Source organism: Ovis canadensis, chromosome 3, assembly GCF_042477335.2.
Source record: "Ovis canadensis isolate MfBH-ARS-UI-01 breed Bighorn chromosome 3, ARS-UI_OviCan_v2, whole genome shotgun sequence".
NCBI lineage: Eukaryota > Metazoa > Chordata > Mammalia > Artiodactyla > Bovidae > Ovis > Ovis canadensis.
In genome coordinates, this window is record NC_091247.1 from 5,297,771 (window position 1) to 5,322,630 (window position 24,860).

At 56.5% G+C, this 24,860-nt stretch overlaps 2 protein-coding genes across 9 annotated transcripts in view; one reads left to right on the forward strand and one right to left on the reverse strand.

Annotated features, from left to right (window-relative positions):
- UCK1 (uridine-cytidine kinase 1) lies at nucleotides 1–8,328 on the forward strand. Of its 6 annotated transcripts, none has more exons than XM_069582150.1 (7): nucleotides 1–3,044; nucleotides 3,434–3,593; nucleotides 4,417–4,513; nucleotides 4,675–4,817; nucleotides 4,909–5,003; nucleotides 6,576–6,624; nucleotides 7,086–8,328. In XM_069582150.1, exons 1-7 carry the CDS (start codon nucleotides 2,688–2,690, stop codon nucleotides 7,265–7,267), a joined length of 1,083 nt encoding a protein of 360 aa, XP_069438251.1. In that variant the 5' UTR covers nucleotides 1–2,687; the 3' UTR covers nucleotides 7,268–8,328. The 6 variants fall into 6 exon arrangements, 2 of the variants coding, with proteins under 2 accessions (XP_069438251.1, XP_069438250.1); XM_069582149.1 differs by having other exon boundaries at nucleotides 2,806–3,044; nucleotides 4,909–5,117; XR_011255432.1 differs by having other exon boundaries at nucleotides 2,819–3,044; nucleotides 4,909–6,424.
- Nucleotides 8,320–24,860, reverse strand: part of POMT1 (protein O-mannosyltransferase 1) — an 18,609-nt gene continuing 2,068 nt past the window's right edge. For all 3 annotated transcript variants that reach the window (XM_069582145.1, XM_069582146.1, XM_069582147.1), the window contains exons 2-20: nucleotides 24,458–24,613; nucleotides 23,251–23,357; nucleotides 22,817–22,867; nucleotides 22,129–22,275; nucleotides 21,302–21,413; nucleotides 20,903–20,968; nucleotides 20,728–20,821; nucleotides 20,253–20,408; nucleotides 19,769–19,899; nucleotides 19,380–19,475; nucleotides 15,772–15,864; nucleotides 14,003–14,099; nucleotides 12,597–12,689; nucleotides 12,256–12,376; nucleotides 11,888–11,985; nucleotides 11,277–11,390; nucleotides 10,488–10,614; nucleotides 9,577–9,754; nucleotides 8,320–9,073 (exon numbers count right to left, since the gene is read on the reverse strand). In XM_069582145.1, coding sequence (XP_069438246.1) covers nucleotides 8,899–9,073; nucleotides 9,577–9,754; nucleotides 10,488–10,614; nucleotides 11,277–11,390; nucleotides 11,888–11,985; nucleotides 12,256–12,376; nucleotides 12,597–12,689; nucleotides 14,003–14,099; nucleotides 15,772–15,864; nucleotides 19,380–19,475; nucleotides 19,769–19,899; nucleotides 20,253–20,408; nucleotides 20,728–20,821; nucleotides 20,903–20,968; nucleotides 21,302–21,413; nucleotides 22,129–22,275; nucleotides 22,817–22,867; nucleotides 23,251–23,357; nucleotides 24,458–24,613 — 2,212 coding nt within the window. In that variant the 3' untranslated portion in view covers nucleotides 8,320–8,898. The remainder of the gene's footprint in view (nucleotides 9,074–9,576; nucleotides 9,755–10,487; nucleotides 10,615–11,276; nucleotides 11,391–11,887; nucleotides 11,986–12,255; nucleotides 12,377–12,596; nucleotides 12,690–14,002; nucleotides 14,100–15,771; nucleotides 15,865–19,379; nucleotides 19,476–19,768; nucleotides 19,900–20,252; nucleotides 20,409–20,727; nucleotides 20,822–20,902; nucleotides 20,969–21,301; nucleotides 21,414–22,128; nucleotides 22,276–22,816; nucleotides 22,868–23,250; nucleotides 23,358–24,457; nucleotides 24,614–24,860) is intronic.

The following is a 24,860-nucleotide window of genomic DNA, read 5'->3' on the forward strand; positions in this document are numbered from 1 at the left end:
CAGCCATACAAACAAAATTTAATGTAGCTTATTTTGCAAGAGCAACTTGCCTGGGGTCATTCCTCCCTTCTGCCTCTGGAAATCATAAGCACAGCTGAAACTGTTTCCCAGAATTGGTGTGAGGGAACCAATTCCCTATCACTTAAGAAAATCCCAGCATTATTAACATAACCAATCACGGCGAAGATTATAGTCAACTGCCTCTCACTGTCCGAGCTGCTTTATAATAACATACCCTGAGCCTTATTCTGTGTTTTGTTTTGAAAGCTCTCTGTTCAAGAACTGTCTTTTGCACAATCAACTTTTACTATTAACAGTTACCACTTCGACTATTCATGGGCTCCCAGGTGATGCAATGATAAAGAATCCACCTGCCCATGCAGGAGACCCAAGAGACACAAGTTTGATCCCTGGGTCAGGAAGATTCCCTGGAGCAGGAAATGGCAACCCACTCCAGTATTCTTGCCTGGGAAATTCCATGGACAGGGGAGCCTGGTGGGCTACAGTCCACGGGGTTGCAAAGAGTCGGACACGCCTGAGCACGCGTGCACACACAAACGATCTAGTTAATATCACTGGCCCTGGGAGGAGCAGATGCCAAACAGGCAAATGCAGAGACGCAGGCAGAACAGGCACCTCCTCAGAGCCGGGCCTTATGCCAGGCCCTCTGTGTGCCTTGAGCAAGGCAGCCTCACTGTGGGATTTCCCTGTTGAGAGTTTGCTAAGATACTCCATCGTTCTGCTGCCTGGTATCCACTGTGGCCAACTGCCTGGAGAGACCTCAAACTGACTCGAGCCCCTTCACACACCCACACACCCTAGATAGCAGCCTGTTTACCAGCAAACACATGCTCTTGTGATCAAGAGTCTCCCCACTGCCTTCTAGTGCCTCTATGTCTAAGACCCCAGTTCAGTTCAGTTCAGTCGCTCAGTCGTGTCCGACTCTTTGCGACCCCATGAACCGCAGCACACCAGGCCTCCCTGTCCATCACCAGCTCCCGGAGTTTACCCAAACTCATGTCCATCGAGTTAGTGATGCCATCCAGCCATCTCATCCTCTGTTGTCCCCTTCTCCTCCTGCCCCCAATCCCTCCCAGCATCAAACTCTCTTCCAGTGAGTCAACTCTTCACATGAGGTGGCCAAAGTACTGGAGTTTCAGCTTCAGCATCAGTCCTTCCAAAGAACACCCAGGACTGATCTCCTTTAGAATGGACTGGTTGGATCTCCTTGCAGTCCAAGGGACTCTCAAGAGTCTTCTCCAACACCACAGTTCAAAAGCATCAATTCTTCTGCGCTCAGCTTTCTTCACAGTCCAACTTTCGAGCAAAACCCTACTCTTTTGGCTTGAATTAACCAATCCAGTCCTAGTCTGAGAACTCCTAAGTACTCCACAAAGGGATTCTGATAAAGGAGTACGCCCTAGGGCCTGCCTCTCTCTGCTTCTAGGCACTCAGCCTAGCCCTCCTGCATGACCCCTCCAGGCATGCGGTGTACCTCCTCCAGGACCCGTGAGTAATAAATTTCTCTGTTTCCATTTCTGTTGTTGAACCTCTGCTGGCCATCAGTTGCCCTTCTTCACTCACATATGTTAATTTCACAAAAATCACAACATTCCCCCCTAACAGTTGGGGAGTAAGGAAACATGGTGGTCAGTCACTGTTAACTCTCTCCCTGGCTGGGGCTTGGTCCCCAACCTTGTCCCTGAACGTGTGAATGCCCTACTTTGAGCTTCCCTGTAAGCTCCTCTCAGTTGTGGGGGCGGGCTTTCTCATGCTGACCCAGCCGCCCTTCATCCGCTTCCCTCTGCCCAGGTCCTCAGGACTCAGGAGGCCCAACCACCTCCAACCCCTCATCATCCCCTCTCCGCTCAACCCCATCAGAACCATCCTGTAACCCTTGCTGAAATGGGTTAGTGCTTCTTCACCTGACGTCTCCATGTTAGTTTCTCTTGCATATTTCAGTTTCATCAAATATTCATGGAGGGCTCACAGTGCAGCAGGAGCTAGGCTTGCAGAGAGACTTGATGCCTTGAGGACATTGTACAACAGGAATAGGTTGGTATCTGCCTTCTTGGACCAGGGGCACAGGTGGAATCCAGCAGACAGGGTCCCTTCTTCCCAGCTTGTCTAGGGCTCAGTCAAAAAGTCATCCCACGACTTCTGCCCACCATGTAAGGGGCAGGTTGAGGAGGTCAGGAACTTGCTGGCCAGAGGCAGTGGGGGACCACTGAAGGCTCAGGGTCGTGTTAAGAAACTCGAGGAGGGAGGGATAACGTGGAGGCTCGGCTGGCATGGAGGGTCAACAGGAGCAGGGCTAAGCCTGTGCCCAGGCAAGAGGACTAGACCCACGCGCTGGAGGCAAGGGCTGACCACTGGGGCCGGTGCGGAGGTGACAGCGTGCTCTTGGGTGACTGCACACGAGGCTGCAGAACCGGTTCTAGTTTCCAGTTCGGGTCACGGGGCTCAGGAGTCCGACCCGCCTCTATGCCCAAGCACCCGACCCCGACCTTGCGCCCTGGAGATCATTCCGACGCCTCCCACCGCCACCCAAGGCATCGCGGAGGTGCGGGCAGAAGGAACCTTCTCGGAGGCCGCCCGACATCTAGAGACTACTGCAGCCAGTTGCGAAACCGACTGGCTTTTGGCTTTTGCAGCAAATAATAAAAAACAACCCGGCGTCGCGGCAAATGATCCAGCTGCCTAGGCGGCCTTCCAGGCCCAGCGGAAGGGCCCGGCCAGGCCCACGCATGCGCAGCACCCTCAGCCACCAACCAGGACTACAACTCCCGCCGTGCCCCGCGCCCGCCGCCCCGCCCCCTGCCGGGCCGCGTGCCTCCCGGAAGTGGAGCCCCGGGCGGGGGGCGTCTCCGACCTTTGCGCGGCGGCGGCGGCGGCGGCGGGAGCCGGGAGTCAGATGCGGTCGAGCAACGCCGGAGATGGCTTCTGCTGGAGGCGGCGACTGCGAGGGCGCCGGGCCCGAGGCGGACCGCCCTCACCAGCGGCCCTTCTTGATCGGCGTGAGCGGCGGCACCGCGAGCGGCAAGGTAAAGGGCTGGGCGGCGCGGCGGGGCCTGCGAGTCACCCTGGGCGCCCCCGGGTCTCCGCGCGGCCTGTCGGGCCTCATTCCAGAGGGAGACCGCCGCCTCTAGCTGCCTCGAGGTGCCCCCCACCCATCTCCCGGGCGTGGACAGGGCCGGGGGCGGAGGGGCTGGGGCCGCGGCGGGCCAGGCGGGGAGCGGGTTGCTGGACCCCGGGGCACCCCCGCAAGCTCCCGGCTGGCCTGGCCGCTCGTGGCCTCCGGGTCCGCGTTGCCCCTGCTGGTGCACCCCAGCGCCCTCCCCGCCAGGCGCAGCCGCTGACCCGGCGGCCGCTCGGGAGCTGATGCGCCGGGGTGGGCGTCTCCAGGCGGGGCTCCTGTTTGTGTGTTTCCCAGTCCACTGTATGCGAGAAGATCATGGAGCTGCTGGGACAGAATGAAGTGGATCACCGGCAGCGCAAGCTGGTCATCTTGAGCCAAGACAGGTTCTATAAGGTCCTGACTGCGGAGCAGAAGGCCAAGGCTTTGAAAGGACAGTACAACTTCGACCACCCAGGTAGAGGCTCTGAAGGTGGAGAGAGAGTGAGGGAGAAGGGCGGACTGTGGAGACTGGATCCAGAGTTGGCCGTGGATGGTGAAGAGGCCCCAGGTGGTCCCTGGCTAAACCTCTGTGGAGCAGATTGGGGTTAAGCCCGGGGTCTCTCCTGTGCACTCTGGACCCTGCAGGAGCTCCAGGCTCCATCGGTTGGAGCCGGTCAGGGAGTCTGCAGCTCAGAAGGGCCTTCAGGCCCACTGCTCTGCAACAGTTGTGGTAGTGGAGAAAACTAAACGCCTTCTTGCTATCAGGGGCCTGCTATGCAGACCGTTTCCACTGGGGCAGAGTCCTCGAGAGGCCAGCACTGGGTGAATGAGAACCAGAGGCCTTGGCCAGGGGAACAGGTGGAGAGGAGATGGGTGAGGGGGATAGCCATACTGCCCCTCCCTGCTGCTAGTAGACGATTCCACCCAGTGGCTGGCTCCCATCTTCATTCCTTTCCAGGGGACACATGGGAAGAAGGTCCGAGGAGCATTAGCCTGTGTTATTTCCCAGAACTAGAAGCAAGACGCCTAGCTCACCTACCTCCCGGAACTGGCTGATCGGGAGATCCGTGTGTTCAGACTTGTGGGTGGGACAGCAGCCCAGGTGGTGGCACTGCCCCAGGGCAGCGAGGACAGGTCCAGCCTGTGGTTTGCAGAGGGCCCTGCTGATGGAAGCCGTGGGGGCTCCTCCGGGCCAGACATTCCTTAGGGTCGTTGGCAGCACTCGCACCCAGCAGACCCCAGGGCCGAGCAAGTTCTCAGCATAAAGACTTGCCCTGTTTTCTGTTCCACCCCTGCAGATGCTTTTGATAACGATTTGATGCACAGGACTCTGAAAAACATCGTGGAGGGCAAAACGGTCGAGGTCCCCACCTATGATTTTGTGACCCACTCAAGGTAAGCGGGTGGTTCTGGGAGGAGAGGGCTGTGTCTGGGGGGCTGGTGAGGACACCCCTCCTGCCCTGGGGCTGTGCCCCACTGGTTCCTGGGACAGCCCCCCTTATCCATACCCAGGGTCTGATGCTGATGGCAGGCTTCTCCCCTGGCCTGTCCCGCAGGCTTGCGGAGACCACGGTGGTCTACCCTGCAGACGTGGTCCTGTTTGAGGGCATTCTGGTCTTCTACAGTCAGGAGATCCGGGACATGTTCCATCTGCGCCTCTTTGTGGACACTGACTCCGACGTCAGGCTATCTCGGAGAGGTAAGGCGGATGCGGGCCCCTCTGCCCCTGGCCAGGCTGGCCCCAGGCCCCCCTGGCGTGTGCAGGCCCCTGCTCTCTCCTATCACTGCAGTTCTCCGGGATGTGCAGCGGGGCCGGGACCTGGAGCAGATCCTGACGCAGTACACCACGTTTGTCAAGCCGGCCTTCGAGGAGTTCTGCCTGCCGGTACCGCCTTCCACTTGCCCAGGGACCTCCTTTCCCCCCTTGTCAGAAGGCCCCCTGGTGCCCATTCTGAGAGCCGAGTCGTGGACGGACGTGGTCTGCTGTATACGTGGAGAAGTTAGCCTCTCGTTCCCGCAGTCCCAGGGAGTAGTCTCAGCTGGGAATGGGTCCTTTGTCCCTCGCACCCCTCCTCCCCGCACCAGGCTTCACCCCGTGCACCGGCGTCAGCTCCCCCCCGGGCCCTCGTCTGCATCTGTCCGGGGCACTGCTCGTCCACTGCCCACACTGTGCCTCTCCTTCCCCCCAGCCCTTCTGAACGGGAGCAGGGGGCCTCCGTGGGGGCAGGGATCTCTGTCTGTTGGCTGCCAAAGTGCTGTCTGGCGCACAGTAGGTGCTTGTAGACTTCCTCCACACTGTGTGTCTCGGGGGTGGAGGGAGGTCCAGCTGGTGTGTCGAGGAGGGATTCACTGTGTGCGGCCGTCTGTCTTCTCCCTTTCGCCTCTCTCACTGGACAGGATGGCGGAGAGATTCAAAGGGAAATTTCACAGTATCGTTTCCCAAAGGGTAAAGTGAGGTACAGAGGAATTAGAAGCAGGATTCCTGCTTTAGATAAATGGGACAAAGGAGTTCTGTCTTTGCTAGTTCATGAAAACATTTTATTTTACATTCATGGTCTTGGAGTTTCTAGAAAATGATTAGGAAATTGACTGTTCCGCAGTCTCTTATCCCCAGAAAGACGCTTTTGAAAAGTAGGTGGTTTACCGTGAAGCTCTGGACACCAGGTGTGATCGGGTGCCCCCGGATGGAGGCAGAAGTGTGCTCAGCCAGTCCCTCCCCGCCTTCACGGGGAGCCTCGGCGAGGTGACCGAGCTGCCCGTGTCCTGGTCGCTAGGACCTTTCTCAGCCCTCTGCTGGTCGCCCTCGCCTGCCCCCACAGCCCAGCAGAGTGGCCCAGCCCCGTGGGAGTTCAGCCTTGGGTCTCCTCTGCCTGCAGACACGGCTGCCCTGGGACCCAGTCTGTCCCTGTTCCCCTCCGCCCCCGAGGCTCATCTCTTGGGACAGGCCTCCTTGGCCCAGGCCCACGCACCGGCGGTGCTCAGCCGTCTGTGAGCCCCCCTCCCCCACCAGCAGCACTTGGGGGTCCCTCCTTGGCGGCACCATAGTGCCAGACAGGAGTGGGCTACTCGATGTGGGAGCAGAGGGGAGGCGAAGCAGGAAGGGGAGCAGGTCCCGCGACTTCCTGCCTGGGGTGCAGCCCTGCTCTCGCAGGGTTCCACACCCTGTGCACTGGGAGGGTGCCCCACCTCAGCCGGCCCAGAGCACCCAGCGGTCAGCGCAGACCACTGGCCCTGACGGCAGTGCTCTCAGAGACAAGCGTCTCCGAGAAGCCGGCAGTCGCGCGCCATCCCTTCCCGCTGCTTCGGGTCAGCTTTCCTCGCTTCTGGGCTCGTGGCCTCTCACCTGAGCCCCTGCCCCCGCCTCCTCACCCTTCAAGGTGGCCTGCGCGTGCGCCCCGCATCTAGGCCCAGGCATGCCCAAAGCATCTCACAAGACCCTCCTTTTCTTGCCTTGTAGACAAAGAAGTACGCAGACGTGATCATCCCTCGAGGGGTTGACAACATGGGTAAGGAGCAGGCCTGTGCCACACTCCCCCACCAGGGCCATGCGGCAGGCCCGGCCCGTCCAGGTTACTGAGATGCCGCTGCGGGGTGAGGCCCGTCCACGTACATGTGTGGCAGAGGTTCACAACACACTTAGAACGCACAACATGTTTTACACCTTAAGGTGACATAGTGTATGACGTCAGTTAAGTTTCAGTAAAGGTGGTGTGGGAAAAAAATACACGGAGGACTGCTTGACAGGGAGGCCCTTGTTGGCAGGAAGTATCACACCCAGGGTTAGTTAACAGAAACCCGCGCCACCACGCCAGGTCGATTTTACTGTGCCCAGCCCCAGCGGGCACTGGTCTACCTGCCGAGGCTCGGTGGCAGGCGGATGCCTGTGGAGGGAAGCGTGTGCCTCGCGGGTGGCGGTGGGTGGCGGCTGGGCGGGCGGGCAGCTGACCCCGCCCGTGTGACCCTGCAGTGGCCATCAACCTCATCGTGCAGCACATCCAGGACATCCTCAACGGCGACATCTGCAAGTGGCACCGCGCGGGGGCCAACGGGCGCAGCCACAAGAGGACATTCCCGGAGCCGGGGGAGCACCCCGGGGTGCTGGCCTCGGGCAAGCGCTCCCACCTTGAGTCCAGCAGCAGGCCCCACTGAGGAGCGGGCTGCTCGGCGCCCGGCGGGCCCAGAGAGGCCCGCCTGCCCCAAAACATGCGGCCACGGACGGGGCGCTGTCAGGGTCTCGGCTAACTCGGGAGACCTGGACGAGTCATCCAGGCGGTATGACAGGTTCTCTGCCGGTGGCCCTGACCTCCTCTCCCGCTTCCTCACGTCACGGGGGCTGGAAGCGCTCTTTGCTGCTGAGAAAGGGCCACAGAACGTGTGGTACGCGAGGCCCATGTTTGGGAGAACAGCCTGGTCGCCGTGATTTTGACGGTGAACCCCCGGCAAGAGACTAGTGTGACCTGGTTCACTCACGTGTAACTGGAACACAAGTTTGAAGATAACCCTCTTCCGTTTTACTTGTTATACAACCACATTTTCTGTTTACTCTGGTTTCCTACCACCATGCTCGCTGTGACCTAGTAACCCAACTTCATGACCCACCAGTGGGTCGTGGTCCTGGTACACACTGATCTGGTACGCAAGGAGCCACAGAGAGGCGTCCTTCCTTTTGGCCTGTGCCCCAAAGGCAGAGCCAGGAGGGAGCCCTGGGGAGCAAACTTTTCCTTAACCAGCACCAAACACAGATGGGGTCCCCCTGGCCCAGCCCTGCCTGCTTTCCTGCAAGCAGTGGCCTGCTTTCCTGCAAGCAGTGTCCTGCTTGGCACCCCGGAGCCCAGGCTGCCATCTGGACAGGCCTTTCTTAGTGTCGCCCATGGCCAAGGTGTGTGTGGATCAGGAAGCATGAGCAGATGCTGTGGCCCTGTGCTTGCCTAGTGACCTTGCCTAGTGGTCTAGGCAAGTGGCCCTGTGCTTGCCTAGTGACCAGACACTAGTGGTCTTGCCCTGGTTTGTGCCCCATTCCATGTGGCAGCTGTTACTGTAAAAGTGGTCCCTCCCCTTTGCCGCCGGCTTTCGAGTACTAACTAGTTACACAGGGACGTTGGGTGAGCTTGGCTGAGCTCGAGGGCTGGTTCCTGATGACTGACGGTTTTGTCAAGTTTACTGATCTTTTTGGAGAGACAACCAATAAATAAAACCAAATGTGAATGCCAGTTTGTCCCCTTTTAATTACATAAAAGCAGAATCAGGACCAGGAAATGTGTGGATGATAGGCTACACACAGCAGGCTCTGGGTGGGGGTTGGGTCAGCAAGAGGAGTCACAGCTGGCCTCCCCAGCACCCTTGGGCTGGCGTTCGAGGTCTCACAGGCCACTGAACCGTGAGGGGGAGTCCCCAGGGCCTCCCTAGGTCAGGAGCAGGGGCCCGGGTTGAGCCCACCACCGGCCTCTGAGCAAGACTGGGCCTTGTCTGGGTCGACTAGAACCAGCCCCTCCCTGCCTTTTCTTGGCTGTTGTGCATCCCACCCAGCAGCTCCACACTGAGTGAGTGCGTGGGCCTTATGAGGCGGCTGTGAGGAGGTACTCTTTATGATCAGGGGAAACAGACTTTGCTGAAAACAAGGTGCCTGTTGGAGGGCCATTTCTTCAATGAGACCAAGGCGGAATCCCAGCCAAGACCATGTCCACCAAGCTCAGAGCCCCTCTGCCTGCCCGCAGGAAACACGCCCGTCTAAGACCTTGTCCCGCCCCAGCCCTGCCGCTCGCCGGTGAGTCCGTGTCCCACTAGTATCTCCGGATCAGGATGTCCCAGCTGTCTTTCCAGCGAAGGGCCTTGAGCTCACTGGGTGACAGCGGCCTGTCCCCGTAGGTCAGCGGGCGCAGCATGTTCGACACGTGACAGGCGGAGGTGAACCATGCCACGACCAGGGCCGTGAAGAGGTTCCTCTGGAGCTGGGACCTGCCAGCCCGGAGCAGAGTACAGTGGTGGGGGGGGGGTGGGCGGGTGGCTGGCCCTTTCCACAGCAAGGTCCCCTCAGCACCCCGGCCAGAGTGTCAGCCCTCGTCAAGTCCGGCCTGACCCCCTCGGCGCCCCTCCTCACTCGCTCTGCTTCCTGAACTCCACACTCCTGCTCCGTCGCAGCAGCGGGAGCACAGAACCTCCCTCCTGAGCTGCCCCGGGCCCAGCCTCCAGGACCCGCTCTGGTTTACAGGCCCCCCGGTGTATCTGCTGGGCACCACGCGCCCCCCTTTCCTTTCTTTGTTCCTTTACGCCAAAGGTCCTTCCGTGTGTATCCCCTGGTTTCACCTCCCAGCAGCCTTAGCTTTGTGCTCGGAACCCCAGGAGCCTTGCTAGTGCCTCTTCTGGCTAACCCTGTCCACACCACGCTGCAATCACCATTCATGACTCCCCCTGGACCCCACCCCCCTGACCCAGGGCGCGTGGCTGCCAAGGCCCAGTACCTGCACAGGTGGTCACTGACGTGCTCCAGGACCACGGGCAGCAGCAGGATCTGGAAGGTGAGCGCCGGCAGGTAGTGGTAGAGGAAGAGCGTCTTCTCCATCAGGAAGAAAGGCAGGTAGTTCACGGCCCAGCCCCCAGCGCACAGAGCCCCGGCCAGCACCCAGCGCAGCCAGCGGTCTGCAGGGAAGGCCATCTTGAGCCAGGAGGCTCCCTGCCGCCGGGCAGGCTCACTTTGTCATCCACACGCGAGCCCGTGAACTCGCGGCCCCTGCTTTCTGTCTCCTATCCCAGCCCCTCCACCGTCTCTGGAAGAGCAGACTGTGGTCTAAGAACCTCCTGGACTTCCTGCTGCCCCTGCCGTCCGAGTCCTGAGACGCGCCAGCCCTGGGCCAGGCCCAGCTCACTCCTGATTCCCCGCAGGTCTCTGGTCTCACTCCTCAGGGGGCGGGGCAGGCCTGCACTGTGCACCCGCCCAGGAGCCGGGACTAGTGGACAAAATGACCAGCTCAGCTGAGCCCAGAGAGGGTGCATCCCCGCCCCTGGCGGCCTCTGGGGCCCACCCCAGGCGTTGGCTCCTTTCCTGTATCAGAACGGTTTTAAGGGAGGTTCTGTTCTTGCAAACCACCCGCCCCCAAGTGCCTCCTAGCAGCTCTGTCCCATCAGCCACTTCCAGGGGTGCTGGGGTCAGGGAGCAGTTCAGGCCCGACACCTGCATGGCCCTGGAGAAGCCTTGAAGGTGGCATGGGGACTGGAGGGTGGCATCCTGTCTCTGGGGAAGAGACAAGTGCCCTCGGGGCAGAAACACAGAGGTGGCCCAAGGCCACACTTGCTGATGTAGCCCTAAGCACACGGAGCTCTGGCCCAAACCAGAGGGACGGGGCGTGAAAGGCACGTGAGCCGCGGCACAGACCCTCGGGGAGGTCGCAGACTCTCCTTCTGCGTCTGAGCAGATACCAGACAAACAGCAGGGCGTACGCCAGGGTGGCAAGGCTGGCCGAGGCCCAGATTACAACATTCCCGAGCAGGTGGATCTGCGCCTGTGGGAGGGAGAGGCCGGTTGGTGTGGCTTGGGGCAGGCGCGGGCGCTGCCCACACTTGGCCCTTGCGGCCAGGACGGACGTGTGAAGGTGCTCGGCTCTGTAAGTGGAATCAGAGCCGGGAGTGGATGGGGTTGTTTCTGGACAGGAGAGCGGCTCACAAGGAGGGGGACAGGGGCGCTGATGCAGAAGGTCCTCAGTGCCCGCTTCTCAGCAAGCCACAGCCTCCCACATCCGCAGGGGAAAAGGGGGTGCACCCCCTAGCTTAAGTCACTACCAGGTACCGACCACGTGCTGCGTTTGCCCTGCCAGGTGAAGACACACTGGACAGGGAAGCAGAGCACTGACCGGCCTGGATACCAGGTGCCAGGAGGGGAATCAAGTGGGATGGTTTTAAAAACCATGTCGGCTGGGCAAGGGGAACCACGCGCCGCCATGGCAGCAGCAAAGCCGGGTATCCCTCCCTGCGGACGCGTGGGGACCTGACCCCTTGGCACCTCAGGGGAGCTTGGGCCCCGTGCTGCCAGAGCACTCGGAGAACAGCAAGCCCTTGGCTTTTGTCAGGACGGCGCAGGAAGGCCGGGGCTTGGGCGGATGCAATGGCTACTCTTAACATCACAGGCCTCGGGCATGGGCTGACTGCCCGCAGACACTGTGCTTACACTGGTCCTGGGGTGCAGCCAGTAAGCGATGTTGGTGTCCAGCATGACCCAGTCCAGTGGCGTGGAGCTGTACTTGTGTTCCGAATCGTCACTTCTCACCGTCAGCATCCGCCACTGCAGACAACAGAGGCCACCAGGAGTCACCGGACAGCCCTTCACAGCGAAGGGATCTGCCAGGGGGCGGAGTAAACCACTGCCCCTTTCATGGGGGGTCCAACCTCAAGTTCACTCAGGTCACCCGCAGAGGCAGCCCAGGAGGCACCTTTCCCGGGTTCCAGTTTGTGGATTAAGGGATGGGATGGGGCGGTAAGGGTGCCTTGACACTGGGGACGCTAAGTGCCCAGTTCCGACTTCCCTGCGGCTGTGCCGTGTCGACCTGACCTGGGGGCAGTGCCACACTCCTGCATGTCTCCTTGGCTCCTGACGGTTACTGCCAGCAAAGCCACACAGCAGGGGGGCCGGGGCTGACGGTGCTGGGCACGACATGGAGAGGACAGAGGGCAACGGCCCTCCCTGCCAAGGCAGGTCCCAGTTTGAATGCTGATGCTGGACAGATCATGTGGCCCTCCCGGCGAGGGGCAAGGTCAGCTGCCCATCCATCTGCCTGTCACCTGTAGCTCGGAGAATCTGGCCATGAAGCTGAGGTTCCTGCTGATGTCCACCTGGGTCGGGGAGTGCAGCTCCAGCTCCCTCTCCTTCTGCTCCTGGCCTGGCAGGCACACGGGGACCGGAGGACGCAAGCAGAACCCAGTCAGGGAGCCGCCCACGGCAGCCACCGCTGCTTTCCAAAGAACCCGCAGGACACGGTCCACGGTCCCCCACCCGCCCGGCTGTCTCTCCAGTCAAAAGCTCTCCTTGCCCTGCCTTCCGGTGGCACTGTCCCCCTTGCCCACTCAGGAGGGGGTGCGGGGGGAAGGGGAGGGTCCACAGTAGGGCCTGGAGCCCGCGGGCTGTCCCGCCCCCAGAGCCGCACGCTCACTCCTGCCGTAGCGATGCTCCTCCACATTCCACACAGTGCTCTCGTGGTAGCCCCGAAACAGCTTCTCCCCCACCACTTCCAGCTGCCGAAAGCCCCAGTCCGGGAGGGGCACTCCACTCAGCTGGCAAAGCAAGATGGTGGGGGGATCATGATGGAGGGCCCGGGCCTGCCCAGCTTGGGGGAGCCCAAGGTCACCCAGGTCACCCACAAGGGCAGTGGCTCTCCTTCAGGGAGCTTCTTCACGCCAGGGTTCAGTTCTGAGCAGTTACAGAGACCCCTCAACCCCCCATGGCCCCCTTCAGTCTGTCCCTCTGGGCAGGACCGGGGAGGTGGTCGCTGACCTTGAGGATGGCCGAGGTGTTCACGTGCACAAAGCGGACCTCTGACAAGATGGTCTTCCAGACATCCGTGTCTGACTCCCTGTTCACGATGTCCTGTAAAAGCAGATCTAGGCCATTAGTTCACTCTTTTTCAGATTTCCTTAAATGTAAAGATGAAGACCAGTCACCACGGTGAGACTGGCTTGGTCTGATACAAGGGGACAGTCCCCCAAGGGAAGCTGACACGGCTGATCCCAGACAGTGCCATCAACTTTATTCCAGAGGTCTGTGCAAGGTGCTGGGGGTGGGGGTGGGGACACCACCCTCCCCCAGATGCGGATAGCCTTTCCAGTGGGGATTTAAGGATGGTGCTCCTCCCTGAGCTTCTGTGATGCCTGCTCCCTGAGACCTCAGGCCAAACATGAGGACAGTGCAGAGGAAGGTCAGAGACTGTCCCCGCGAGACTCCACCCTGAGAGGGGGCTCCTGGGGATAGGGAATAAAGAGCTGACACTGGAAGAGCTTGGCGGGTGCCTGGCACGACCCCGGGACGTCCTGTGGCTACTGACAAGCCAACACCAGAGGGGCTGAGCAGGAGCAGGACAAGGAGGCCACACCCTCCGGTTGGCCATCCTCTCTGCCCACCATGGAGCTTCAAGTCCTGGAAACGGGCAGGTGGGGCTGAAAGGGGCTGAGGAGCAGAGAAGGGGTCAGCGATGGGCCTCACCAGAGAGGGGAGCAGGCAGGACCTTCAGGACAACCCTGGGGACAAGGACCTGGGGCGACAACCACATCAGAGCAGCCTCAGGGGAAGGACAGAGGCAGACACATGGAGCACCCGTGTGCGGCACCCAGCGCCTGGGCCCCGCTGGGCACGAACACAGAGGTGGCCTTCACGGCCCCTGGCTTCACCTCACACCTATTGAGGGGCTGGGGCTACGAGGGAGCGGGTATGGAGGCTGAAGTGAGGCGCGCCTCTCCCAGAAGTTAAGCCCAGTGCGATCACGGCCCTGCTACTGCGTTTTGCACTCACGACCCTGACTTCAGATGGTCCAGCAGCCCAGCCATGGAACTTCCCTCCTGCAGCCTGGCCCAGGACACAGTGTGCCACCCTGAAGAGCCCGCGGTAGGGCCCAGGGCCCAGGGGGGCAGTGCCAGAAACTGCCCCCACTCCTCCATGGCCCTGCCTGTCCCTGGGCGAGGGTTGATCAAAGAGGCTCCGGGTGTGTCCAGGCAGCTGGTCTGAGCTGACTGTGGGAGGGGCCTCCTCCCTGCAGCACTTCAATACCCACCCACCATCCCGCAGCTCCTTCCTGGACACAAGAAAATCCCCTGGCTCCCCCTTTCTGTAGAGCAGGGGGTCACTTGTTCCAGAGCACTGTTCGGAAAGGGCCATGATGCCCATGCTCGAGATGGCCGGGGACTCACCAGCCGCCAGAGGTTCTGGGGGGGCATGGAGATGTTGTAGTCAACATAGCAGGAGACCTCCTGCGCGTGGGGGCTCAGGGGGGCTGCGACGTCATGCCTGGAAAACCAAACAGCGCTGCTGGGGGCAACCGAAGCTCTCATGAAAGGCACTCGCTTTTCTTCAAGGAGAAAAAAAGCACTTTTTCTCAGGAAACAAAGCCAGCTCAACCTTCAAGCACCTCGGCTGCCATTCCCCAGGGCGCTAAATCCCTCATGGAGGGCAGAGGCCCTGCAGTGACCATGCCTCCAGGGACGCACATGATGGGGAAGTAGGGGGATGTCCATCTAAACCACGGGCTCACCATCCCCTCTGCAGAGGATAAACCAAGCTGGGAGCACAGCCTGGACACTGGGGGCTCCCTAATGCCAGGTCATGGAAATGGCGGGGGCACCAAGAAGACTGTTGGAAAACAAGTGCCCAGGGACGTCAGTTCCCCTTGAGTGTTTACTTTCAGGGAAACCATGCCAGATCGGACTTTGTGCGGGACCACATCAGGGGAGGACCCGCAGTGAGCAGTAAGGAAGAGGCCCTCACGACCCTGGAAAAGTCAGATATGACTGCAGGCCCTGTGAGTGTCATGAACAACACTGACCCCGGCGGGCACAGTGCGTAAGAAATGCTTTTGGTGCAGGGAGATTTCAGCTGACCCCTGAATGAAGTGACTGCATGGGGGCTTTCCTGGTGGCTCAGTGGTAAAGAATCTGTGTGCCAATGCAGGAGACACGGGCTCTATCCCTGCTCCAGGAAGGTCCCACCTGCTGCAGGGCAACTGAGCCCGTGCTCTAGAGCCCGGGAACTGCAACTATGGAGCCTGCGCAGCACCGCTGCGGGAGCCTGAGCTCTGGAGCCAGTGATCCGAAACAAGAGCAGTCGCCGAAAGAGAAGCCCAAGCACCCCAGCTAGAGAGCAGCCTGCAGGCAGCAGTGAAGACCTGGTGCGGCCAAAAGTATAAATGAATAAAATCATTCTTTAAAAAAGTGAAAGCGTGGGGCATGGTGGGGATGGCAGTGGGGTCTGAGCTGAAAAGCATTCTAGGCAGAGTGAGCAAAGGCCCCAGCGAGGCTGCATGGGGTCATTCTGGGGGCAGCGGGGGGCTAGGGTGACTGGCATGAAGTCTACCAGGGAGTCAGTGGGCCAGGTCCCGGGGGGCGGCAGCCAGGGGAGAGTGGGGAGCTATTCTGAGTGTGACAGTCACGCTGGGTATCCCTGGAGGCTCCTGGCAGAGACGTGAGGTTGGTCAAGTGTGAGTTTTCAGAGGGAGCGGTGCCTGCCATGTGCAGAGGGCGGGTGATTCCCAGCAGGACTAGGAGTGAGGGCAGGAAGGACTGGAGCCCCGTGGATTTCCCGACCCAGGGACGGCAGAAGGGGGAGAGGACAAGGCGGACGCGGCGTGGAGAGCCCAGATGTCCAAGGGGGGAGGGCGGGGTCCCTGAGGCCATGTAGATGACCCGAGACGCTGGGTGGAAGGACAGCAGAGGTGGCCCAGAGGTCAGGCCAGGTAGGGTTCCTGGCTCTGTCCCCCAGCTCACAGCCTTCTTGAATTTGCTTCTCCTTTCAGCAGGTGCCGCCATCTGCCAGGGCGCCCCACACTTCACTCTGGGTGGCACTCTCCTTCCCAGCCCGCACGCCATCACTGAGGTCTCCCCTCCCCGCCCTCGACACCTACTACAGAGCAGGACCTGAGGTGGTAACGCAGGCACGCCCACTCTGAGCAGCAGCAGGGACTCACGTGTTGAGGAGGCGGGTGGTCATGCCGTGTACCAGCTGCACAACGTCGCCATGCCGCACGGGCCTCGGGGGGTTGTTCACCACCAGCTGGTGCCTGGAAGAGAGCACGGCTGGATTCGGGGGTCCTTGCTCAGGCTCTGTGGAGTCTCACAGCCACCCCATCAGCATGTTCCTCATATGAGGAACGTTTTATTTAACTCTTTTCTGAAACTTCAGGTCACTTTCCACGCTTCCTGGCATGGCCCCCTTTGTCATCATCACATTGACCGCAGCTGTGCTGTACTTCAATTTGAGTCTGAATTTGGCAATAAGAAGTTCGTGATCTGAGCCACAGTCAGCTCCAGGTCTTGTTTTTGCTGACTGTTTAGAGCTTCTCCATCTTTGGCTGCAAAGAATATAATCAATCTTATTTCAGTGTTGGCCATCTGGTGATGTCCATGTGAAGAGTCTTCTCTTGTGTTGTTGGAAGAGGGTGTTTGCCATGACCAGTGCGTTCTCTTGGCAAAACTCTATTAGCATTTGCCCTGCCTCATTCTGTACTCCAAGGCCAAATTTGCCTGTTACTCCAGGTGTTTCTTGACTTCCTACTTTTGCATTCCAGTCCCCTAACATGAAAAGGACATCTTTTTTGGGTGTTAGTTCTACAAGGTCTTGTAGGTCTTCATAGAACTGTTCAAATTCAGCTTCTTCAGCATTGGTGGTTGGGGCATAGGCTTGGATGACTGTGATATTGAATGGTTTGCTTTGGAAATGAACAGAGATCATTCTGTCGTTTTTGAGATTGCATCCAAATATTGCATTTCGGACTCTTTTATTTGTACCACATTTTGGACTCTTTTGTTGACTATGATGGCTACTCCATTTCCTCTAGGGGATTCTTGCCCACAGTAGTAGATATAATGGTCATCTGAGTTAAATTCACCCATTCCAGTCCATTTTAGATCGGTGATTCCTAAAATGTCAACATTCACTCTTGCTATCTCCTGTTTGACCACTTCGAATTTGCCTTGATTCGTGGAGCTAACATTCCACGTTCCAATGCAATATTGCTCTTTACAGCATCGGACCTTGCTTCCATCACCAGTTACAACCACAACTCGGTGTTGTTTTGGCTTTGGCTCTGTCTCTTCATTCTTTCTGGAGTTATTTCTTTCTTCACTTTTCTCCAGTAGCATATTGGGCACCTACCGACCTGAGGAGTTCATCTTTCAATGTCCTATCTTTTGCCTTTTCATACTGTTCATGGGGTTCTCAAGGCAAAAATACTGAAGTGGTTTTCCATTCCCTTCTCCAGAGGACCACATTTTGTCAGAACTCTCCAGCATGACCCGTCCGTTTTGGGTGGCCCTACACGGCATGGCTCAGATCATGAACTGGTTATTGCCAAATTCAGACTTAAACTGAAGAAAGTGGGAGAAACCACTAGATCATTCAGGTATGACCTAAATCAAATCCCTTACGATTATACAGTGGGAGTGAGAAATAGATTTAAGGGACTAGATCTGATAGATAGAGTGCCCAATGAACTATGGACGGAGGTTCGTGACATTATACAGGAGACAGGGATCAAGACTATCGCCAAGAAAAAGAAATGCAAAAAAGCAAAATGACTGTCTGAGGAGGCATTACAAATAGCTGTGAAAAGAAGAGAAGCGAAAAACAAAGGAGAAAAGGACAGATATACCCATTTGAATGCAGAGTTCCAAAAAATAGCAAGGAGAGATAGAAAGCCTTCCTCAGTGATCAGCGCAAATAGAGGAAAACAATAGAATGAGAAAGACTAGAGATCTCTTCAAGAAAATTAGAGATACCAAGGGAATGTTTCATGCAAAGGTGGGCTCAACAAAGGACAGAAATGGTATGGACCTAACAGAAGCAGAAGATATTAATAGGTGGCAAGAATACACAGAAGAACTGTACAAAAAAAGATCTTCATGACCCAGATAATCACGATGGTGTGATCACTCACCTAGAGTCAGATATCTTGGAATGTGAAGTCAAGTGGGCCTTAGGAAGCATCACTACAAACAAAGCTAGCAGAGGTGATGGAATTCCAGTTGAGCCATTTCAAATCCTAAAAGATGATGTGGTGAAAGTGCTGCACTCAATATGCCAGCAAATCTGGAAAACTCAGCAGTAGCCACAGGACTGGAAAAGGTCAGTATTCATTCCAATCCCAAAGAAAGGCAATGCCAAAGAATGCTCAAACTACCGCACAATTGCACTCATCTCACACACTAGTAAAGTAATGCTCAAAATTCTCCAAGCCAGGCTTCAACAGTATGTGAACTGTGAACTTCCAGATGTTCAAGCTGGTTTTAGAAAAGCCAGAGGAACCAGAGATCAAATTGCCAACATCCATTGGATCAAAGAAAAAGCAAGAGAGTTCCAGAAAAACATCTACTTCTGGGTTATTGACCATGCCTTTGACTGTGTGGACCACAACAAACTGTGGAAAATTCTGAAAGATGTGAATGAATACCAGACCACCTGACCTGCCTCTTGAGAAACCTGTATGCAGGTCAGGAAGCAACAGTTAGAACTGGACATGAAATAACAGACTAGTTCCAAATAGGAAAAGGAGTACATCAAGGCTGTATATTGTCACCCTGCTTGTTTAATTTCTATGCAGAGTACATCATGAGAAACGCTGGGCTGGAAGAAACACAAGCTGGAATCAAGATTCCCAGGAGAAATATCAATAACCGCAGATACGCAGATGACACCACCCTTATGGCAGAAAGTGAAGAGGAACTACCTCTTGATGAAAGTGAAAGAGGAGAGTGAAAAAGTTGGCTTAAAGCTCAACATTCAGAAAACGAAGATCACGGCATCTGGTCCCATTACTTCATGGCAAATAGATGGGGAAACAGTGGAAACAGTGGCAGATTTTTCTTTTTGGGGCTCCCAAATCACTGCAGATAGTGACTACAGCCATGAAATTAAAAGACACTTACCCCTTGGAAGAAAAGTTATGACCAATCTAGATAGTATGTTAAAAAGCAGAGACATTACTTTGCCAACAAAGTTCCGTCTAGTCAAGGCTATGGTTTTTCCAGTAGTCATGTATGGATGTGAGAGTTGGACCATAAAGAAAGCTAAGCCCCAAAAAGATGCTTTTGAACTATGATGTTGGAAAAGACTCTTGAGAGTCCCTTGGACTGCAAGGAGATCCAACCAGTCCATCCTAAAGGAAATCAGTCCTGGGTATTCATTGGAAGGACTGATGTTGAAGCTGAAACTCCAATACTCTGGCCACCTGATGCAAAGAACTGACTCATTTGAAAAGACCCTAATGCTGGGAAAGATTGCAGGTGGGTGGAGAACAAGACAACAGAGGACAAGATGGTTGGACGGCATCAACAACTCAATGGACATGAATGTGAGTAAACTCCCGGAGTTGGTGATGGACAGGAAGGCTTGGCATGCTGCAGTCCATGGGGTCGCAAAGAGTCGGACACGACTGAGCGACTGAACTGAACTGAACTGCATTGTACCTGCTAGGAACACTGCTATGTCCCTGACCGTGGGCTTCTTGGCACAGACTTGGTCCCGAAGCTACGAGGTGGCCAGCAACTGAGGCCAAGCTGTCCCCCAACCTGTACTCACCTCCCGGGGTCCTTGACAATCCACCAGTTGTTGACGTCCTTGAAGGGGTAGCAGGTCACCTGCTGCTGGTGGGAGCTGCCACGGCCGTTCTCATATCTGCAAGAAGGTGCAACTGTGGGTGGGGTGCCGGGGGCCCACGCCCTCCCCCAGGTCCCTACAGGCACCACCCAGCGAGGTGTCAGATATGTTTCCATCCCAGAGGGGCTGGTCCCCCCATCGATGGTATATAACGAGACTCAGTGACACCAGGGTCCGAGAGCTCCATTTCTTTTATCTCACAAACTCCTTCACATGAAGTGAAAGCTGGTAACAGCAAAAATGTGAAGAAAAAAAAAAGTCCCAAAACATGTTATAATCTCTGGATTGAAAACATGACTTTCCTTACTTACATCATAGGGTAGGTGCTCTGGTGAGAGTGAAGCCAGCAGGGCACGGGTTGGCCAAAGACATTCTTCAGGGTGACCTGGGAACCGAAGGCCACCTCCAGGGGCTGACCTTGCGTGACCCTTGCCAGCCCGCCCTGAAACAGGAGCACAGGGTCGGCCAGTGAGGGAGAGAGAGAGCACACACGTGACTCCCAAGCCAGCCCCTTTGACAGCCCCTCCCCACATCCGGGCCATAGTCACCATCAGCCATGGTCAAGTATGACATAATATTGGCACCTTACATATTCCCAATGACTGGAGGCAGCCCCTGGGGAGGCGGACCCCTCATCCCTTCCCACGCCACTAGCACATTCAGAATTAGTGTAGAGAGAGTGAAGACATGCCTCACTTCCCCGATTTGGTTTTCCCTCTGATGCTCGCCTGGGGCGGTTTACATTAAGAAAACCCTGAGTCTAGTGTGGCCTTCTTTCTAGGATGGCACTTTTACCTCCAAGCTGGCCTGGAAGGCACTGGACATGATCTGGTCGTGGGGCCCGGAGCGGTAGAGCAGCAGCAGGTGGATGTAGAAGAACAGCAGGTACACAAGGATCGGGAGCACCACCAGGGCCGCCGCTCGCGCGAGCAGGTGGCAGAGCACACGGACCTGCCAGAGGACGGAGGGGACATCACCCCACCCGGGGGAAGGTGGCCCTAGGCCGGTCCTCCTTTCAGGGTTCTCATCCTGCTCCCTGCCCCGACAGCCAGCCCTGCCTCACCCCCGACCCCACCATATCTCTGCCCTGCCCTCAGCTCCACCCCCACCCCAGCCCCGCCTCCTGCTCCCCCAGGATCAGCCTCACTCCTACCCCAGACCTACACCCTTGATCCCCACCAGCCCCGCCCCACCCCTGATCCCCCAGCCTTGCCCCCCCCAGCCCTGTCCCCAGGCCAGCCCGGCCCCACCCCTTGGCATCAGCACCTACGTTTGACAGCGTCTGGTCTCCTATCACGTGCCAGGCGTGGACAGCAGCAACCCCGAGCACCAGCAAGTATGTGAACACACCCACGTACTTGATGCTAAAGACACAGGATGAAGAGGAAGTCAAGACGAGACACACGTGGAGGCAGTGGCTGCCAGACCCAGTGCACCAGACTCACCCAACTGCACAGGAGCAGGCCACGCCCGTCAGCACCAACCAAAACCACCATCTTGGGGAGAACGGCCTGGAGCAAAGCACAGAAGCAGAGCTGAGGCCTTGGAACGTTTCCCCTGAAGGCCAGAGAAGGCACAGCCTCAGACATCTCAGCTGGCTACGCCGAGCTCCAGGTACAAGGGAAAGATTTCTCATCTCCCCGAAGAGCAGTCCTCTTGATATAACTTCTCCTTTGGGTCAGAAGATGTTTCCACGTAGTTTACATTATAGAGAGATGAGAATTATTTATGAAGACAGGAGCCAAGAGCCAGTGGAGGTGCCTGGGGCAGCTGTCCCCCGTGGAAGGGTATCAGACCTGCTCAGGTGGACAAGCCCCCAGACTCCTCTGTCTCATTCTCCATACCTGTGTTTCTGGGAGTTGGAGAACTTCAGGTAAGATAGCACGGCCAACAGATTGAAAAATATCAGCACTGATTCCAAAAGCATTAACCTTGACTGAGTGATGAGAGCGTTCTCTGTTGGGAAAAGGACACGGGCATCAGGTGTCGGGGAGCAAGGGTGAATGTCCACAAAAAAGGGTCCTTGCCAAACGTCCCAGAGTCTGGAGGTGGGAAGTGGGGGCTCGACCTGGCTGGAAGTTACTGGCCCTCCTGAACCTTCGTTTTCCTCATCTGCAGGAGAAATACCAACTCTGCAGGGTGCCTGGACATTCTAACACTCTGTGGGCACGGCCCCAGTTAGGATTGTCACTCAACAGACATGAATTCTGGTTTGTTTCCATCTGACTTAACTTCATTTGTTCACAGACTTGGGCTGAGAGAGTCCGCTCTGAGGAATACCCACTCATTCCTGAATCTGTCTCCACTGGTCAAGAGGGGTGGGGCGTGGGGGAGGTTCTCATTCAAGGACAGACTGGGTTGCCAGGGGCGATGGTCCAGGGGTGGGGGTGCATACATAGGAGCATCATTTGGGCAGCCCCGCTACATGTTGGCTGCCCCTCCACAACATCACAGTCTGAACACACAGACCTATGCACAACCCCCGTCCTGGGAGTGGGGTGACTGCCAGAGTCTGATCTGGACACCCTGGACACGCTTCCTTCTGTCCTGCGAGTAGCAGACATGGGAGGGGGCACACCCACTGAACCCCAAGCCCTCCTGGGCCAGAGAGACAGAGATCAGCGCTGGGGTTGCCCTGGCCCCCCGGAGCAGGGGGACGCCTGGGCCTCACCGATCAACACCAGCAGAGCGGCCCCCGTGGCGGCACAGTGAGAGAAGCCGAGCTCCTGCACGATCTCATAGGCCATGGGCACCGACAGGGCCCCCAAGAGGGCCGGCAGCAGGCGCAGGGACCACACGGGCACATTGCTGCTGTATTCTGGAAGAGCGAGCACAGAGGGGCTGAGCGCATGAGACACATACCCCCCTCCCTACACCGCCACATGTTCTCACATGGCGCACATGCCCACGGACCACAGCGCAAGTCTGCAAGGCTGAGTCTCATCAGGGACTGAGTGTGTGGGCCTCGGCTTCATATGGTCGAGTGCCGGTTCTCAGTAAGTACGGGAACCTGAGGACTCTGAAATGAGTTAACGCTTATTTACAGATTTACCCAATCTGTTTCCAAAAACACTGTGGCAACACATGTATATGTACAAAAGGTACTTGCCACATACAGTGGCATGCACAGATGCCATGTACAGCATGCTATGTGTACCAAAGACCAAGGGCAACACACTTATGACAAGTAAGCACTAAGGAATTTACTGGACTTTTTGAAAGTCTTTCACTTGTACCCAAGCTATTTATCACACCCTGGATTCAGATGAATAAGCTGTAGTTGTTAATCTCTAGGATAGCTGCTTCCTCTCAATTCTAAAACGTGCACATTAATAAGGAAGATGACAATGATATTTTACCTGCTCCAATTCTGTTCCACAGAAAGTTACCATCGAATCCTCCTAAATAACCTAAAACAAAAGATGAATCAATAACTATCCTGTTCAGTAAATACTTCTGAAGCACCAAACTGCAGAAGACAACAGGCAAACAATGATAAAGAAAAGAATAAGACCCACGGAGCAACTAAGCCAGTGTGTCTATGTGTGGCAACTACTGAAGCCTGTGCACCGTAGAGCCTGTGCTCTGAAACAAGAAGCCTCTGCAGTGAGAAGCCCGTGTGCCACAATGAAGACTAGGCCCCCTTGGCACAGTCAGAGAGAGCTGGTGCAAAGCAATGAAGACCCAGGACACCCCCAAACAGATAAATAAATAAAATAAGACACCGCTTCTGCCCTCATGAACTTCCATGTTTAAGTGTTAAAGAGCCACATCTCTTACTAAGAAATCCTACCTCCCAAGGCCAAAAGCATGTGGCCAAACGGTGGTCCACTGCCATCCAAAAAGAAGATCCGCTTCATGTAGAAAGAGATGTACTGCCCGTAATACACTTCATCAAAACTGTAAAGCAAACCCACGTTATGTTCAGCTAGAGATCCTAACTGTGCACAAAAGGTGCGAGGGTCAGCGTACACCTTTGCTTCCAAATGACTTTGGAGAGTGACCAGTCAAGGCTGGAATCTTTGCTCCAAGTGCATGGCGTCCCTGAATATGAAGACACGTGTGCAGCACCACATATCCACAAGGACAGGAGGGAAAACGCCCCCCTGGAAGTTGGGCATTCAGGAGGCTTTCCTGACACAGATTCTACTTCTCTCCCTGTGTGTAGGTTAGCGTGTACCACGAGCCAGTCTACCAAAGGCCTACTGGACACAAAGCTGATCTGGCTGTCTACCTGCGTGTCTGCAGGTGAGAGTCAGAATAAGAGCTGGTGACCCAACAAAACAGCTGCAGGTGTAAAAGGGAGAGGCGCCAACTGCAGCAAACCCCTTTCAGATAATCAGGGACGTTTGCTGACACGGAGGAACTGCTGTCAGTTTCTTAGGCATGATGATGCTACTGTGACCCTGTGATTTTGAAGAATCCTGATCTAAATCGATACTAAATCGTTTAATGAATGAAATATAGTGTCTATGATGTGCTTCAAAAAAATCCACTGCAGGGAGGGAATTGGCTATGAGCTGGTAACTGTTAACTGGGTGACTAACATATCATTCTCTGTACTTTTGTATATGTTTGATGCTTTCCATAATAAAAAGTTAAGTGAAAAGAAACACATATATTAATCACATCATTAACAGCCCTTTAATAATAACAACAATTTCTCATTATGACAAAGAACACACTCTACTATCAGCGAGGACTCGCTTCCAAATTCCTCAGTCTTCTGCCTTCCACTCTCTGGACTGTCAAAGGTCACTCATCATGGATACTACACCTACTACTGACCTACGGGGCAAGACTGAACAGGTGGACTCTGCAGGGGCTGTCCTGGGGACCAGCTGGTCTCTCCTCTAACAGCCAAGGCATCCATCACCAAGGAAGCCCAGAAGTTGGCTCTCCCATTTTACGGGGCTCAAAAAGGCACTTCCAGCCATCAATGCACTGAAAAAAATTACAGTTCCTTCTGGAGGCCCCCAGAATCAAGTTGCTTGACTTACACCACGGCCCTTGGATAGGCAAGCTGCCATAGTCGGCTCAGCAATCCCATCGCGGTCAGAGCTACCATATTCAAGTTTACCTCAGCGGTCACCATCACAGGGTGCTGCAAGAATCCCAACATCTTGCAGAAAAGCAGGCCGGGGGAGGAGGATGCCCTGGAAAAGCAGAGGAAAAGCTGTCACCAAGAACACCGGTGGCTCCCTCGAAGGCTAGGAGGAGGCTGTGACATCAGGACCCTCTTTCACAAGCAGTCACACGCGGTGAGGTGGCCACCTCAGGACTGAAGAGTCCCTCACTCCAGCACCACCCGCGGAGCCCTTCGGGTCAGTGACAGCGTTGGACCCCGGGGCCCCTGCCCACCTGGGCAGTGCGGCCGGCTGACAGCCGCTGACTTCCGTCCGT